This window comes from Columba livia, chromosome 1 (genome assembly GCF_036013475.1).
Source record: "Columba livia isolate bColLiv1 breed racing homer chromosome 1, bColLiv1.pat.W.v2, whole genome shotgun sequence".
Classification (NCBI taxonomy): Eukaryota; Metazoa; Chordata; class Aves; order Columbiformes; family Columbidae; genus Columba; species Columba livia.
The window spans coordinates 168,129,677-168,146,223 of NC_088602.1; the positions used below are offsets into that span (position 1 = coordinate 168,129,677).

Here is a 16,547-nt window from a genome sequence, read left to right on the forward strand (position 1 = left end):
CCTTTCAAGTCCCTCTTAGGCCTGATCTGTGTGTGTTTTGGTTTTTCTTGTGACACAACTGAATATTCATGGTCTTAAAGTCCTCAGTTCCTGCTAATTACCGTTTTGGACAGTTCGGTTAACAAAATATCTTTAAAAGTAAATGTTAAATCAGAAAAGCTGAATACAAAAAGTATGCCTTTAAAGAATGGAGCTCCAAAAGGAGACTCTTCAGCAGAAAGAAAAAAATAAAATTGCACATTAAGCTTGTAAATTGTGTGGCATGTCTCATCTGTGGTATATTTGGCTTGCTTTGATATGGCAGAAGTTACATATTGGGCTGAAAGCTTTTAAAAAATTTTTTAAACTTAATCTGACTGATCAAAATAGATACAGGGTGAGTTTTGATGTATACTTTTAAATCCCATGTTTACAAACTTGGGCATTTCAGCTATCCTTCATTGTCTGTTAGTATAGCTTTTGCTGTATGTTTGGTAAATCTACGTATGTTTGTCTAAAACTTTCCTATGACTTTTGCTCTTCTTTTTCCTTAGGAAGTATACCAGGCTGCTTTGCAACAATGCAACAGCAAGCTAAGATGTATGCATACATGCACATGGTCTACAGGTTAATTAACTTGTAAAATAGTCCTAAGGTGGCATACATACTTATTACTATGTACCTATTAATAGTTAAAAGAATAATTCCTCAAATTTTCTGACACTTTGAAATTCTTTGTCAGCATTGGTTGGTTGTGGTTTACAAGTGTATCTGCATTGCTGCCTTTATTTATTATTTAGGAAAAAAAGTTAAATTTCATGGAGGAAAACCATGGAATGTCTGGAGATAATTTAGACTAGAAAAGATTATCAGATGAGGACACCTAAGGCAGTCATGAATGAGAACAGGAGAGGTTTCACTGCTTTCAGAGGATGCAACTGCTGTTGTTCAACTTGACTAGTTTGGACCCTGTTGAAGGAGATGCTGCAGTGTTAAGGCTTCCCTTGGGCTGTGAAGCTTACAAACAGCTTGAACTCATCTGTTACTGATTCAGTGGAGTCACAGTTTAGTAGTTCTGGTGAATACAGTGAATGAGTATGTAAAACATGCTTACAGCAGGAGCAGATGCTACTTGTGCCAACCTGATTATCAAAGGTATGCATGGTTATTTTTTTTCTACTGCCTCATATATTTTTGAAAACAATACCTGGAGAATAAGCTTGTAAGAGCTTTGATTTTTACTTACAGGCTTCAAAATGTTAGCACTCTGAGAAGTTATTCCAAAACAGGCTCTAGTCTACAATTTCTTGATTGTATGCTGCTTGGGCATGGGGGGGAACAGGGGGTGTGTGGTGGGTCTTAATAATAGAAGAGATATAATTAGGAAAACTTCTGAGTTGCCAAACTGATGTTTGCATAAACTCCCAAAATTTGAAAAGCAACCAATAAAAAAGATGGATTTAATTTACAATAGCTCTTCTTACTGCGAATCTGACAGAGATAGACGCCAAAAGGTAATATCTTTAAAGTCTTCATCTGTTACTACCTTTACTGTGTGTCAGAAATCAGATTAATCTACATGGTTTGAATGACATTTTATTTAATGCTTTTTTATTACTTAACATCTGGGATAAGTTGAAGAGATATTCATGTATAATAATCTGCATTCAGCAGGAACATGTATTATCCCTGTGTTTTCATGGAAATATGTTAGACTCTGCTATTTAATAGTACTTGTTAATAGTACAGCTGAAGTTAATTGTCAAATAAAACCAAAAAAACCTGATTGTTCTACAAAGTCAGTACTAGTTATGCACACAAATTGCCACTAGATATATATAAATAAATACAGTCACATGCTCATCCTTCATAACTGGTAGGAGCGGAGGTTTTTCATATTTTAAAAATCCATAAGTCTGGAAGAATTTTAATCATTTATGTAATTTCAAGATAAGAGTTCAAGTCTCAGTCATATTTAGAGGTTATTAGCTAATTAAGTATCAGTGTTTACCAACATTGCTACCAACATTTTTTTAGCTGCAAGCCATTAGAGCAGAACAAGTACGGGCAAAATGAATAATTCTGACCTGTCTTCCTTTCTACTAGTGGCAGAACACTTCAGGCTCTCTGCTGGTTGGTAAATGAAAGTATTTAAAGAATATAAGTTTCAGCTGACCCTTTTCCTATTTGGCAGCTGGAGTCTGGTTTACTCAAGAGGCACTTGGCCAACCTGGACTTTTGTGACAGTGCTATTAGGCACCCGTCACTTTTGCCTGTGTGGGACAGTCTGCCTGGATCAACCTTGTGAAATACAGCAAGTAGAGCCGAGTCCTGCGGTTGATGTAGCAGGTCATCTTCCAGGGAAGTTTGACAGGAGCCGCTGCACTGACTGAAGGGGTGGTTCTTACTGTGGTGGTGCAGGTACATGATGGTTCTGTGCCCAGAAGTAACAGCTGGGGTACTCAGGATGTGCCTCCTGCTTTGCTGTCTTCTGAGGTTGTTGTTACTGGCCCCTATAGGGATATGATCAAGATGGTGAAGGCTTGGAGTTCTTATCTCTTCAGGAACTGGAGAGCTGAACTGTGCTGTGCTAGTTTTGTACTATGTAAACCCACTAAAATGAGTGAAATCACACTGTATTATAAGAGACATAGCTTAAGGCCAAGCATGGGTGCTGTGTTAAATAAATTCTGCTTTAAACAAACGAGTAACTGGCAATTCTTATGTAAGTGGCTGCAGGTGTTGTAGTGTAGGCCATGCCCTGCAAGTGTGACCTCTAAAGGTGAAATGCAGCTGCAGAGGCTGCAGCCAGTTTGGGGGCCTGCTTTCTGACTGTGCTTGGTCTTAAACTGCACTGTGCTGGGAGCCTTTTGGCAAGAGAGATGTGGTTTGTTGCTTTACTAGCCTGTGATTAGAAAATACTATTAGGTGCTAGTGCACAGAACTGGAGTCCAGGGCAAGCCTGAGGCCACCTTTAAACTGATCTTCAAAACTGCGTGCCCTTCCCAGTACACCTGCAGCAGAGCCTGAATCAGGGCTGGCCTGCTGCTGCCACGCGGGGCTTTGGGAGTGTCTCCAGTTCACTATTACCCTGGGCTGTCACAGCTGCCTGAGGCTGTGGGAAGCACGTGGACTACTTGGCAAGCACCCAGGGATGAGAAGTGCAGGCACAGGGTTTAAGGCAGGGAGGATGCACTGGTACACCTGACTAGCCAAGAAGAAACTCCTTCCGCCGGGAGCCAGCGCGGTTCTCTGGCCTGTCTCAGTTGCAGCGCTCGACTTGCCCTCTGCGAGGGGAAGGGCAGCCGCCGTGAGCGCCCTCATACCACCCCCGTCCCGGGGTCGCTGACAGCCCAGCTCCCGGGGCGCGGCCCAGCGCCCCAGGCGGTGCCCGCCCTTTTCCCCAGCGCGGTGGCGCAGTGCGCAGGCGTGGGGAGGAGGGCGTTAGCCTCGGCTGCGCGCGCGCCGTGGTACCGCTTCGCCGAGCGCCTCCGCCAATCGCTCTGCGGCTTCTTGGGCTCTGGCTCCGCCCCTTGCGTCGGCGAAGGACAAAGTGAGTGCGCCGGGCGCGCGGTCAGCCTCTGCCGAGCTGCCGCCCGAGCAGCGGGTCCGCGCGCTGCCGCCATCTTAGGAGGTGAGTGGGGGCGGCACTGGGTGCCCGCCCGGTGAGGCCGCTGCTCGCTCCGGGGCCACGGGCCGCCGGGCGGGTGCGGGGCCAGCCCAGCCCGTGGGGCCCGTGGCGGACTTGCACCGTCCCACGCCGCTCTGCTCTTCTCGTTTGCCTCAGGCCGCCATGTTCTCTTCTGTCGCGCCGCTCGCCCGGCTCAACCCCTTCTACGCGCCGCATTTCCAGCTGGCCCAGGATGGGGTGAGGAAGCGCACGGAGCCAGCGGAGGCGCCGACCTCGCGGCGGAGCTTGGCGGCCGCATCCGCCGCCGAAGGTGAGAGGAGCAGGGAGGGGTCGCGGCGGGGGTCCGGCCTGCGGGCGGTGGAGGCGCCGGTGCCCGCGGAACCTCCGCTGGCGCGGGTCGGTGCCCGCGGGGGTGGCGAAGGGAGGTTCAGCGCTTCGCGGCGCCCGGCCGGGCCGGGGAGGAGCCGGCGCCGGGCCTACGCGCCCGCTTGGAGGACGAGGAAGGGCACGGGCGGGGGAGGCGCTGGCGCCTCTTCCGCTCCCGCGCGGAGTGTGCCGGGCGGCAGCGGGGTCCGGAGATACTGGGAGAGGACACGGGACGGGGCTGGCTTGGGGGAAGTGGAGACCCCGGTGGGATCTGTCTAGGGAATAACAGGGATTTTTCTCGCTCTGCTGGGCCTGCAGCCTCGGGGACTGAGGCTGTCGGCCCGTCCTTCTTCCATGGAGAAGAGCATCGTGTGAATCTGGATGGGTTTGAAAGATCATCTCTCCCATCCCTGTTTTCCTTTGCATCTCATTTTTTCCCGTTTATTTACAGCTGGACATCTGAACAACCAGACACATTAGGAGTGCCTGCAGCTGTTCTGTGGGGTTTTGTTTTGCTTTTGCTCTTGTGGGGCATACATCAGATAGTTCTGCTGTCTGAGATACAGTGCTGCATTTTGAATTTAAGCTCAAGTGCTTCCTGTGTGTTTCCTCATCACTCTTGTGACTTCCAAAGGTCATACCGTGATGATATTTGTAATAGCAGAGGTAGATGTTTAAGTTATAGTTCTTTAAAGCTGTTAATAATTTAGCATCATCTTTCTGCCTTTACCTTTTCTGAACCACTGTGATTCCTGGAGTGTGTTAGTGCTCTTGCATGATTATTCATGTAATATGTAAAAGGAAGGCAGAACTCGGTGTTGGATTTTATTAAGATTTTAAGCTTTGAGTGTAGTAATTTTGTTGTTAGCTAACTAAAGCCCTAAATCACTCTTTGCTCTGCTAAAAAAATTCAGTAGGTACACTTAGTTCTTAAAAGCACTGTGCTTAATCTTCATCCTGTTTGTAGACACATGCAGTCAAAGGTGACCAGAGTTCTTAGTCTTCGGAGTCTTTTCTGCTGCATTTGTTATTTCATGTACCAGTTGGCTCTCTGGCTTTTGTGTTGGGAGAGTAACGTGTTGCAGAGGATATCTGAGCACATGCAAGGTCATACAAAGTCAGTACAAACCACAAGACCTTGTGAGTTCAGCTCAGGTCATCAGTCATAACGCAGCTCAGAAACAAAGTGTTTTATGATCAGCTCTTGGAATTTGTCCTTGTTAATGTGTCAGATCAGATGCAAAGAAATGAAATAGTTATGATGTAGCTGTCTTAATAGTGTATATGTGGTTTTATGCTGTATATTTTAGTAGCTTCAGGGTGTTTGTGTTAAATCAGCCTTTAGGTATGTTAGAATAATTTTCTTGCCCTCTGTCCTACATGTTCAGCTGGTTCTCTTTCCAGGTAACTGTTTTTAGGAAATCTGACTCTACTTCTGAAATAGAAACTCCAGGATTTGCTCTGTTTTTTCTAATACTGCAATACCACTATGACCTTAGATACCTGTAAAGACATTGGGCCTAATTGAAACTGGCTTGCTTTTCTTAATTACTGTTTTTGAACACCTAGTTGACAGGTCTGTCTGAATAGTATTGTAATAAAGCAGATATGTCAAGCTCTACTTTTCTGTGGCTTGCACAAATGCCTGTTAGTTGAATATGACTTCTAACTAAATTGTTGCGAAAAAGGGAGCTTGAACAAATACTTGTGGTACCTGGGCAGCATGGTAACTACTGCAGTACTGGTATGCTGCAGACCAAAGATACAGCTAGACAGAGCTGCCCCATAATACAGGCTCAGAGTCTGTTCTGTGATTACACCTGCATAGAAAGCCTTGTTTGTGTTTGCTTAACCAGTACTTTTGGCAAGTTGTAAACAGAATATTACTGCTGTCTGCAAATCTGATAGCATAACCAAGCTATTTTAGAGGTATGTGTAAATCCTGGGCCAGCATATTTATAATCTTGAGTAGTATCTCAGTTAAAAAAAAAACTCATAGATTATGCGTTGTTATGACTCTTAATTTATTCCTCGCTTTAAGTTCAGGCTTAATGTGGTGTCTGTTATTTGGTATTTGCTGTTTTAGGATAAAGAAAAAAAAAAAGACTTTTTTTTTTGTCCTGGTGTTTAATTTTGAAGAATAAGGTGAGAAATGTGAATGTAAAATGTAATGTAAAATCTGGAATGTTTGGGGGCAGAAGTTCCCTCATAGTGAACTTATGAGCTGGATAAGCCTGCTACTGTGAACTGGTGCTCTGTTGATGCTGTTGAATGTAAGCATAAATTTTTGTTGATGTTCATAAAGAAATTTATTTCAGAAGCAAAAGGGCAAATGAGCTCTGAATAAGTTAGGTTTTGGCTGTCTTTTAATTTTCATTAGTGTTTCTCTGGAGATAGTTCTTATTAAGTTGGTGTAACACTTTAAAGTCTATTCTATTATAATGGAGTAACACCATTAGATGTAATAGCAAAAGAACCTAGATTCTCCCTTTCTACTCTGGGGAATGTTTTCTACAGAGTGTACTGTTTTCTGTGTGCTTATTTGGTATATTAGTTTCGTGAATATATTTAAAATGCTAAGCATAGTAGCAGAACTGTGCTGCTACCTTATGCTTATTTTGTACTGTTAATTGTAAACTTGAGTGTTTTCTGGTTACAGATAATCATATGCTCTGAATCTTCTTAAAAAACTGAAGAGGGGAAACTAATTCTTGTTTTTCAGCTCTAGTAACTTTGTTCTACTGGAATTTGTGAAAATAACTTGGTCTTTGAAGGCTAAGTGGTTTTATACACAGTACAAAGAAATATCCCTCGATAAAATGTGATTTGAAAGATTCTTTAATGAACCTTGTTTTTGAGCATTGAATATGATGATTAACTTAATAAAATTCTGCGATTTAGTTAAACAGAAGCTGTATAAAGCCGAGATTCTGCATTGGAAATAAAATTTTTAAAATCTATTTTAAAAAATCTGAAAAATACCTGAAAATATATCTGCACAAAGAAAAATCGAACACTGATCTTGGAGATCTGTGTCGTGTCTGCTAAATATAGGAGTTGGACTATAACATAATATTTAACCAAACAAGCTTTGTCTCCAGACTGCTAGAGAAACACTGTTCTTGTGTAATTCCTTGATATAAGAAAATGTTAGATATTACAACTTTTAAGTCATAATTTCTAGAAGGTGCTTCTGGAATTCATTTCTATGTTTTAAGTGTGCTGTGAGCTAAAACTCTTTCTTCCATTACTTTCTTTAAAGGAACAGACCCAATTTGGAAGGCCTAGAATCGAATTTTGTCGTTTCAAAAGGGAATTATTTTTTAGTATAACACTATAATTGAATAATATTGCATGAGAGATTATTTCAGTTTAATATTTTTGAAAAGGTAGCACTCAGCCGATTTTCTTTCTTTTCTGATCTTTGTTACCGTTATGATCAATCATATACATGTTATTTTTTTTTTTTCAATTAACTAGAATACAGCTGTGCATATGGCTCGGGCAGATTCTTTGTACTTTGTGGCCTTGGTGGGATCATTAGCTGTGGAACAACACATACAGCATTGGTTCCTCTAGACCTGGTTAAATGCAGAATGCAGGTTTGTTCTGCATGTTGGTATGTGGTAACATTGACAAAGCATGTTTAGTGTGGTATAATTAATTCACTAATGAATTGGAAGCACAAACTATCCCCTGGACATCATTGTCCAACAGTGCATGGAGTTTATGTAAAAGCATGGTGTGTCTTTATTTTTTGCTGCAGAATACAGTTGTGAATATGGCTCGCTCAAGTTTTATGCACTCTGTGGCGTTGGTGGGGTCCTAAGTTGTGGCCTGACACACACTGCTGTTGTACCTCTGGATTTAGTGAAATGTCGTATGCAGGTTTGTATTTACTTACACATTTCTTAAACTTTTTCTCTATGTAACCAGCATATTAAGAGTTTACAGTAGGGATACCATCTTTTCCGGATGACAGGAATTGAGTAAACTCAAATGCTGCTTTATCAAGTCTACTGCTGTGAGACTTAACAAAATACCACATTAAAGAGAAACGGAGGCATTTAGGATAATCTGGATTAAATACGTTTTACTACATTTAAGGCACATTTAGCTGACTACATTTACTAAAAGGCATCCACAATGTCATTCTTTGCTCCCTGGTAGGATATCTAGAACTATTTATGTGCTTTTGAGGAAGGAAATTGTATCTTTAGTGAAGATATATGGTTTTTAGCCTGGAGTGATATGCATGTAGAATCTGACCTATTAATGTTGTGGATATCACTGCATGGCTTATGGATTGGATATTTTCTAATGATGCTACTTTGAACAGAGTGAGTAAAACTTGGTATGGTATTGGTAAGGCTGTCAGTGCTTGCAGCTGGTTTCCTTGAAGTGGTTCTTTATTGAACGGAAGGGAGTGTCATCACATTGCACTTAATTTGCAATACCAGCTTCTGCATTAAGATCATCCAGTGAACAGTCATGGATAAAAACATACTAATGGATTTCTTCAGGCAAATCTGTGTCTCAAGAATGAAGCAAATTGAAGCACACTTCTTAATTTCTGGAAATACAGTAGTTAGGGATCTCCCTGTCTGACACCGATTACAGAAGTGGTGGTTTTGTTATGGTGTTCCCTCTTAATTTCAGGAGGTCTAATTAATTAGTCAGACCTGGTAATCACATTAGGAATACTGTATGTGATACTCTCTGAAATTGTGTTCTCCTGGAAGGCCTTTATTTACCATTCTTCACAAGAGAGACTTCTCTGTGTACTTGGAAACACCTGAAATTCTACTCTCAAACTATTAATTCTGTAACACATTGGACAAACATAGGGTGCATCAAATGAGGATAATGTGCTGCTTTCCGTGAAATTTGCATTGAGACCAAGCTAACTGTGTAGGAATTTCCTATTTCTAATAGTAGGGAATAGCTGTAGCTGAGCATGTGTTGTATTTCTCAAAATGTAGCTTAGATGTGCTCTTCTGTTGTTATGGTCTTCAAAATCCAAGATTGGCAGCTTGACTACCCATGTTGAGTTTCCTGAGAAGAAGGAACTTGATGTAGCATCTCAAACAGTTCTTAATCTGACTACAAACTGGGTTAGTGGGTAGAAGGTGCATATACAACTGAAAGCAAGGCCTCATGGTTCCCAGGCTTCATCTGTTTGGTGTAGGTATGTTTGGCTTGGGCTACTGGTCCTGGGCTTCCTGCATGATTAGGGTGGTGATACTTCCCCTTCCTTCTCCAGCACTTAGAGGAAGGTGCAAGAGAAGGTTTCCATGTGGATTCCAGGTGTGACCTTGCAAAACTTGTCAGCATTTCTCTCTTTACAGATCCAGTACAGAGCATGTTACTAATCCTTCCTAGATACTCCAGGAAGAAACATGTTGCTTGCCCTCTCATGTCTTTTTAAGAAGTCATCTTTTATGTAGATTATAATTAAGCATGGTTCTGTCACGAACATAGTCTCATTTTACAGTGCCTGATTAAATACCTGTTTTTCTGAAATTCCGAGTCTTAAAATTGGTGTGTTTAGTTGAACTAATTCTCAAGTAGGTTGTTGTCAGACTGCAAGACAAAATGTCATTCATTGCAGGTTGCCATGTGTGTCCCATAGCTCTTTCAGAAAGCTATGGTTGACTGCTAATTTGATGATCTTCCTTCTTATCCCTTTGAGGAGATGTTGGATGATGTCAAATATGAAAAGTAACAGTGTGATGTTACTTAAAATTGGTCGGAATGGCCCTGTTAAGAATTTCCATTAAAAGACTTCATTTCACACAAAACAAAATTATTCAAGTTGGTCTTTTTCTAATTTCTGATAAGTTATAAATGAAATCTCACTTGATATTTTATGTGCAGGAAATATTTTGTATGTAGCCTTTACTGTGAAATCAAAGTACAAGTGTAGAAGTTCTTGAGTACTCTTTGATCTGCTTTGCTCTATTTGTCTTAGTCTGACTATGTGGAGGAATCAAACTAACAGTGGACAAATAACTTTTTCCAGTTAGGAATTGGGTGAATCATCAGGCTTGGTTTGTGGTGACAGTTGAGCGTACATAGGTGTGGTGTGGAGAGTGGATGAAATTGCTGAAAAAAGCTGTCAAATTTTTGAAGAATATGATCTAAATGTTATACTAGTATATTACTGATAGTGTTAAAATAGTGATTTCAGTAAATATTTTCGATACAGGAAGTCGTGGTGTTGTTCTGGAGAACTAACATAAAGCAAAGTTCAGACAGTTTGGTGGTTCCTGAGTATTGAGGAACACAGTTAAAATAAGCAGTTAAAATAAGTCAGGGTTTGAGACCAGCAAGTAATCATTACAGTTACGTTAGCTAAGCTTGTGGTGAGTACATCATCTGTCCAGAGAACCTCAGGAAGTCAGCTGTATAAGGAATTAAAAGGATTTTATATTTCACATGGCAGGGGGTGGGGGGGGGCAGCGAGAAAGGAAATAGTTAGTTATATCAAGCAACTAACTGCCTGTTCTGTTTAGGTTGATCCACAAAAATACAAGAGTATCTTCAATGGATTTTCAGTGACAATCAATGAAGATGGTGTTCGTGGCTTGGCTAAGGGATGGGCTCCAACCTTTATTGGATATTCCATGCAGGGACTTTGTAAATTTGGTTTCTATGAAGTTTTCAAAATCCTGTATGGCAACATGCTGGGAGAGGTAAGCCTTAAGTGGTTTACATCAGGCTATATATCTGCAACATAATAGTATTAATAACACAGTAATTGCAAAACCACGATTCATTAATTAAAATGTGTATTTCAATTCACTTCAGGAAAATGCATATTTGTGGCGTACTTCACTGTATTTAGCCGCATCTGCCAGTGCGGAGTTTTTTGCTGACATTGCTCTGGCTCCAATGGAAGCTGCTAAAGTTCGTATTCAGACACAACCTGGATATGCAAACACTCTGCGGGAGGCTGTACCTAAAATGTTTGGAGAAGAAGGCATCTGGGCGTAAGTGTCTCTTGATTTTAATTTTTATTCAGGTTCTTGATGTTGAGTATTTCTTCCTAATGAGTGTTGCTAAAACTATTGTGGCATTAGTTGTAATACTTTTTGATCTTTGTATTTCAAGACAACGTACTTTAAGGAATCTGCTGAACTGGCTGTTAATCTCACATGCTCCTTAGATCCATCTTTGTGAGTATCTTTGTGCTGAGTTCTGCTGGATAACTTTGGTTTCTAGCAGTTCCAGTCAGAGATATTCAGCAACTTTTTGGTTGTACAGTCAAAGATGCTTGAGTCATTGGCATGTAAGAGTAATATAACTGCATATTAGCTTTCTGTTCCGGTAGAAGTGGCTGTAAATATACAAGTCATGTATCGCTATCGGGACTTGGCTGGTATGCAGACATGAGCCTTACTGCACTTGTATATCAGTACTGCATTACTGCAATGCACTGTAATCTGAAAAGCGACTACAAAAAACAGCTGTGCAGCATAGGGATCCAGGTAAATTAGAATTTGTGTTGCTGAATTAAGTTAGTACTCAAGAACTAATAAAACTTAAATTTCTGTTCTGTAGGTATTGAGCCTTACAGTGTCATTATTTAGAAGTTGTATTCCTGATAGAAGCAACAGGCTAACTAACTTTTTTCAAGTTAAAAATGTGTGTTAAATACTGGAGAAAAAGAACCTGAGTTTGTCTCTTCTCTGGTTAAGTTTCTACAAAGGTGTTGCTCCACTATGGATGAGACAGATTCCATACACAATGATGAAATTTGCCTGCTTTGAACGTACTGTTGAAGCTCTCTACAAGTACGTTGTTCCCAAGCCACGAAGTGAATGTACAAAAGGAGAACAGCTGGTAGTCACATTTGTTGCAGGCTATATCGGTAAGGAATCTTTAAGTCTTACACTTCGTTAATGTACTACCACAACTCAAGAAGCCTGTTCCTTTTCAGGATGTCAAATAGATATAACTAGAATGGGAGAATTTATATGTAACTTTAAAATGTACAGGGGGGAAAGAAAAAAAAAACTATATTCATTCTGTAAATGGAAAATGGGTTTGTAGTAGGACAACACTCTTAATTGTTATTAACAATATTAATGTCCAAGTTTAGAAACTGCAGCTGATTTGAGTGAAAAAAAACTTACATCTTTGCTATGCTGGGGAAGGTTGAAGGAAGGGGAGAGAAATCAGGATGGAAGGGGGATTATCAACATCCAAAGGTTTGGAAGGAGTTTTTGTTTTAGCAGAAGAGGTACTGCAAGAGCAGAAGCAAGGTGGTTTCTAATATTCACATCACATTACAAGGAGGGACCTACTGTCCTTTTGGGATACCAGGAGGCTTGGCATAACTTCTGTGAAATTAGAAGGTGCTGTTTCAGTTAGTTGTATCTAGTGTACACAGTAATGGTACAGCTGAAGTGCCACAGAACTAATGTTGAATTACTCTTCCAGCTGGTGTGTTCTGTGCAATTGTTTCCCATCCTGCTGACTCCGTGGTGTCTGTGTTGAACAAAGAAAAGGGCAGTTCTGCTTCACAGGTTCTTATGAGGCTTGGATTCAAAGGTACATCTCTCCTTTCATGTATTTTGGATCAAGTGTTTGTGGTGTTTTGGGGAGGATTTCTTTTTTTCCTGGCTTCTTATGCAACTCGTGGTTTATGTTTTGCTCTACAGGTGTATGGAAAGGTCTGTTTGCTCGTATCATTATGATTGGTACCCTGACTGCACTACAGTGGTTCATCTATGATTCTGTGAAGGTTTATTTCAGACTTCCTCGTCCACCTCCACCTGAAATGCCAGAATCCCTGAAGAAGAAGCTTGGTCTAACTGAATAGACAACTCATGGACTGACTGTACTGGCTGTCCCAGTGATGAGTTTCATGAAACTTTTATATATTTGACTATGTAGAAAACAAACTCTATATGATGTCAATATTGGCTGTGCCCTCATCCCACACGAGGGCTTAAATTTTACCACTATCATTGCCTGAAATAAATGAGAAACAGAGTGCTTAGTGTCTTTACTACTGCGTATGTAAGCTTCATTTCATAGCAGCAAATACCTCAAATAATCCCCCTGTCCAAAAATTTGACAAAAAATTACCTATTCTACACTTCAGGAAGTAGGTAATTGTGAAACAACTTTGACAAAAGTAGGCTTTCACTGTTTCTAGAGAAGTGCCAAGAACCTATCCTTGCAGAACCCATCAGCAGTTCTCTGCACTGAGTCCACTGTTTAATTTGCCTATAATAAGCTGTTACTGTAGAATAGCTGAACTCTGGAATGGCTGAGGTGAGACTGCAGCCTGGCAGGGCATCCTGGTCATAACATCAGTGTTCTCCATAGGGGGAGAAGGAACCTTTATACATAATGGAGCCTTTTCTGCTTTGGAGTGGTCATCCCGACATAACTAACTTCTGCTTACTTGACTAATTTCTGCTTCTGTTGGCTTTGAACCACACCAAAGAACTCGTTCCTTTTGGTTGTACTGTAGAATTAAACAGTAGCTGCTACCTTAACAAAATAAAAGCTGATGTTAATAAAGATTTTTAGATCTGCCCACTAAAAGCTTACTACAGCTTTGCAATAAAATAAAAATGGCTTGTCTCTTATTGTAGAGTTTGACAAACTTGCCAACTTTTCCCCAGACTTGATACTCCTGTGTTTTTGTTTCTTTATTTGTCTGGATTAGTTAGATTAACTGTAATGCTGAGTTTTGGTTGAACTCTGTGCTGCTGCAGTGCAAGAAGCCATACCATTTTTTTGGGAACTTAGTTGATGTGAAGAAACCTAGGCTCCTAGGCATGCAGGAGGAGACATGCAATGTTTTGTTAAGGCAATTTGTTCTTTCTAGTCTTTTACAGAAAGATTAGCATGCTGCCTTCTGCATTTTGCCTGTTCAAGAACCCACAGCTCATAATCACATTGAGATAAATCCAGAAAATGCCTAATAATAAAGGGTTGACTGTATCCAGTACTACTTTGTTCACTTAGTAGAGCTGGAGCTTAAGTGTCTTGTGCAAAACCGTTTAAATATGCTGCCTTTCAGCATGTGAGCTGATAGTGAACTTAGTTTGGCATTCATGTATGTTGTGCTGCTACTTCCTCTGTACTTGTGTCCTTCAGAGTCAGAGGAATTAGAACAGGTGACGTTGAAGTAGCATAAATAACCTTGACGACCGCATCTTACTGGAGTCTGATGTTCCTGCCACCACTTTACATGCTGTTGAGCTTCTCACTCCTGGGAAAACCCTCCAACTTCCAGGATCTCAGATGGCTAATGCTAAACAAGCCAGCTGAGCCATTTTGAATTGCTACCTTTCAAAATGTGGAGTAAAATCTAAAACTGCTCTATTTCCCTCTCACCATGACAGTAAATACATTCTTAGAGTGGTTAGTCTCTAACTGCTTTATACAGCAAAGTCAAATTCCATAAATCTAAATAAAATGTGTACAAGTGTTTTGGTGTTGGATTAAATATATTTCATGATGTAAGTATGTGTATCTTCTTGCCCCATTGTGAGTGGGAAGCTTTGAAATTACTTAACAAATCATGAAATGTTCCTAAGAGTTTCCTTGGAGAAGAGCAACTGCCATGACTTGATCTTGTATCCAGACCATTGATGTTAAATCAGCTTTTGAAGTTAACTTTTGTATGTGGTTCAGCTTGTTAGGAAAGACTTCTGTGTACTGAATACCATAGTTCTTCAGAAGCACGGTTTAATTCAGCAGACTGCTAGAAAACATCTCGAGTTCCTTCTAATCGTGGGACAGTCAAGTGCTTCTGTCAGCTTTTAAGGTTGGCAGAGAGAGAGAGAAATTTGGCTCATGCAGTGAGGTAGTTTGATTGTCAAGTAATTGAATGATAAGCTAAATTTCTCAAGACTTTTTCTTGTCATTCTATGTGTGGAGCAAAAGAATGCAATTTTCCTCTAGAATTGGGACACCCTTGTGCAGCTCTTTGAAATATGTGCAGTAGTACAAAAATCCTAAATCCATTTTCTCATTGCTCAGGGGTAGGCCTGAAGCTATTTTTAAAGATGCTCAGTTACATTTTATCAAGGTTAATCTGAGATGAGACTACAAGAGGCAGCTGCTGTTCTGTAACTGAGAAAGGGAAACACTTGGTGGTACTTCAGTGTTGTAGTTCAGTGGAAAACCTCAAAGAGGGAGAGAATTGCCTTGCAGCTGCTGGCTTCGTTGACATTCAGCCATAGGCTTGTTTGGATGCTGGAGATTAAGGGGTTTAACATAAGAAATGCTGTTGCTTAAAAGGTCACCCACTGATACTTCAAATAAGCTTTAGTGGGGAAACTAGTATTAAAATACATTTAGAAAGTCAACTTTGTAATTGATAACTGCACTTTACAGGAGCACTCCCTTTTGAACCAAGTGTAACTTAGATAACTGCAGAGCAGTCACTGAACCCAAAAGTGCTTTGTAAAACATGGATTATGTATATGCTGCTTGTGTATATTGTTTTATGGAAATAGCATCCTTTCTTGCTATTACTGGAGCTGAAATCAGCTTTCTGGTTTAAAGCGTGCTGTCTATATAAATTTGGGATAACAACTCCATTCACACCCTGTGTATCAGGTTGTACTACAGATTGACTGTGCTGATACTTGCTGAAATGCTTGTTGCATATCATTTTAAAATGGGCTGTAATAATAAAAATAGTTGTAATTCATTTACATTTCTACATAGAAATGATGTAGTTCACAGTGAAAACAATAAACATCCTGCTTTTTTATAGCAAATATGAGTACCTTGGATAGCTGAGTTCAGTGAGTTACTGCTGGGCAGCGCTTACACAGAGAAAAAACTAAATAATAACACTGTTAGGATTCCTCAACAGATACAGTGACACTGGGAGAAAGCCATCAGTAGGGTTAATAGGTCTTCCAAAGCAACTCCAACATCCCTGTGTTATCAGCACTGTTTTCCAGCATAAATCCAAACCACAGCCCCACATGAACCATGAAGAAAATTCTACTATTCTACTATGAAGAAAATTAACTATTCCAGCCCAAACCAGTGCATTCCTGTTCCAAAGAGAGAGTGTGCCCTTTTCATCCCAAAAGACCTTTTTGTTGTGTCAAGACTCCTCTGACTCACAGTGCTGCTGGAGCATATTATCCACTTCACTCGTGTAGACAGTACTCTGCTGGTTCCCCAGTTCTGCCTCTCCAGATTTTTACTGGGTACTGACCACAAATGATTAATCCTTAAAGTTGAAAGGAAAATAAATAAAATTACTATAGCCCATGATAGAATTAATCCACTGATAACAACTGCATCGTATGGGCCACAGTGAAAGACACACAGATGTCTCACCCTGTTGTACCAATGTACTTTTGGTAGCCTTGTCTATTCTGTATGTGTTCTCCTTGATGGGACTAGCATGAGCTTCCACACAAAAACACCCAGGATTGGTGGATTCAGTGAGTATCAGGCTTTAATATACAAATGAGATATCTTTATTATGTAAACCCCAAGCTCTTCAATGTATGTGCATGTATATATATTGGGTTTTTTTTTTTCAAGTATGATGCACAACACATGCTTTAGCATGGCT

General features: G+C 40.6%; 1 protein-coding gene and 1 non-coding gene across 3 annotated transcripts; both read left to right on the plus strand.

The window, feature by feature from the left end:
- Nucleotides 1-3,468: 3,468 nt before the first annotated feature.
- On the plus strand, nucleotides 3,469-12,992 carry SLC25A3 (solute carrier family 25 member 3). 2 transcript variants are annotated; one of them, XM_065043754.1, is made up of 8 exons: nucleotides 3,469-3,613; nucleotides 3,767-3,920; nucleotides 7,457-7,578; nucleotides 10,492-10,671; nucleotides 10,787-10,968; nucleotides 11,677-11,849; nucleotides 12,422-12,532; nucleotides 12,643-12,992. In XM_065043754.1, exons 2-8 carry the CDS (start codon nucleotides 3,773-3,775, stop codon nucleotides 12,801-12,803), a joined length of 1,077 nt encoding a protein of 358 aa, XP_064899826.1. In that variant the 5' UTR covers nucleotides 3,469-3,613; nucleotides 3,767-3,772; the 3' UTR covers nucleotides 12,804-12,992. The 2 variants fall into 2 exon arrangements, with proteins under 2 accessions (XP_064899826.1, XP_064899817.1); XM_065043745.1 differs by lacking the exon at nucleotides 7,457-7,578 and adding an exon at nucleotides 7,743-7,864.
- Nucleotides 11,131-11,370, plus strand: LOC135578374 (small nucleolar RNA SNORA53). Its single transcript, XR_010469888.1, has one exon. It is a non-coding gene; the product is annotated as a small nucleolar RNA SNORA53 (small nucleolar RNA).
- Nucleotides 12,993-16,547: the final 3,555 nt, after the last annotated feature.

Bases quoted from the DNA above. Each gene is read 5' to 3' on its own strand.
- SLC25A3 (XM_065043754.1), top strand. From the start codon at position 3,773: ATGTTCTCTTCTGTCGCGCCGCTCGCCCGGCTCAACCCCTTCTACGCG. The intron at 7,579-10,491 runs GTTTGTTCTGCA...TGTTCTGTTTAG, and splicing joins TGGTTAAATGCAGAATGCAG to GTTGATCCACAAAAATACAA. The intron at 12,533-12,642 runs GTACATCTCTCC...TTTGCTCTACAG, and splicing joins TATGAGGCTTGGATTCAAAG to GTGTATGGAAAGGTCTGTTT.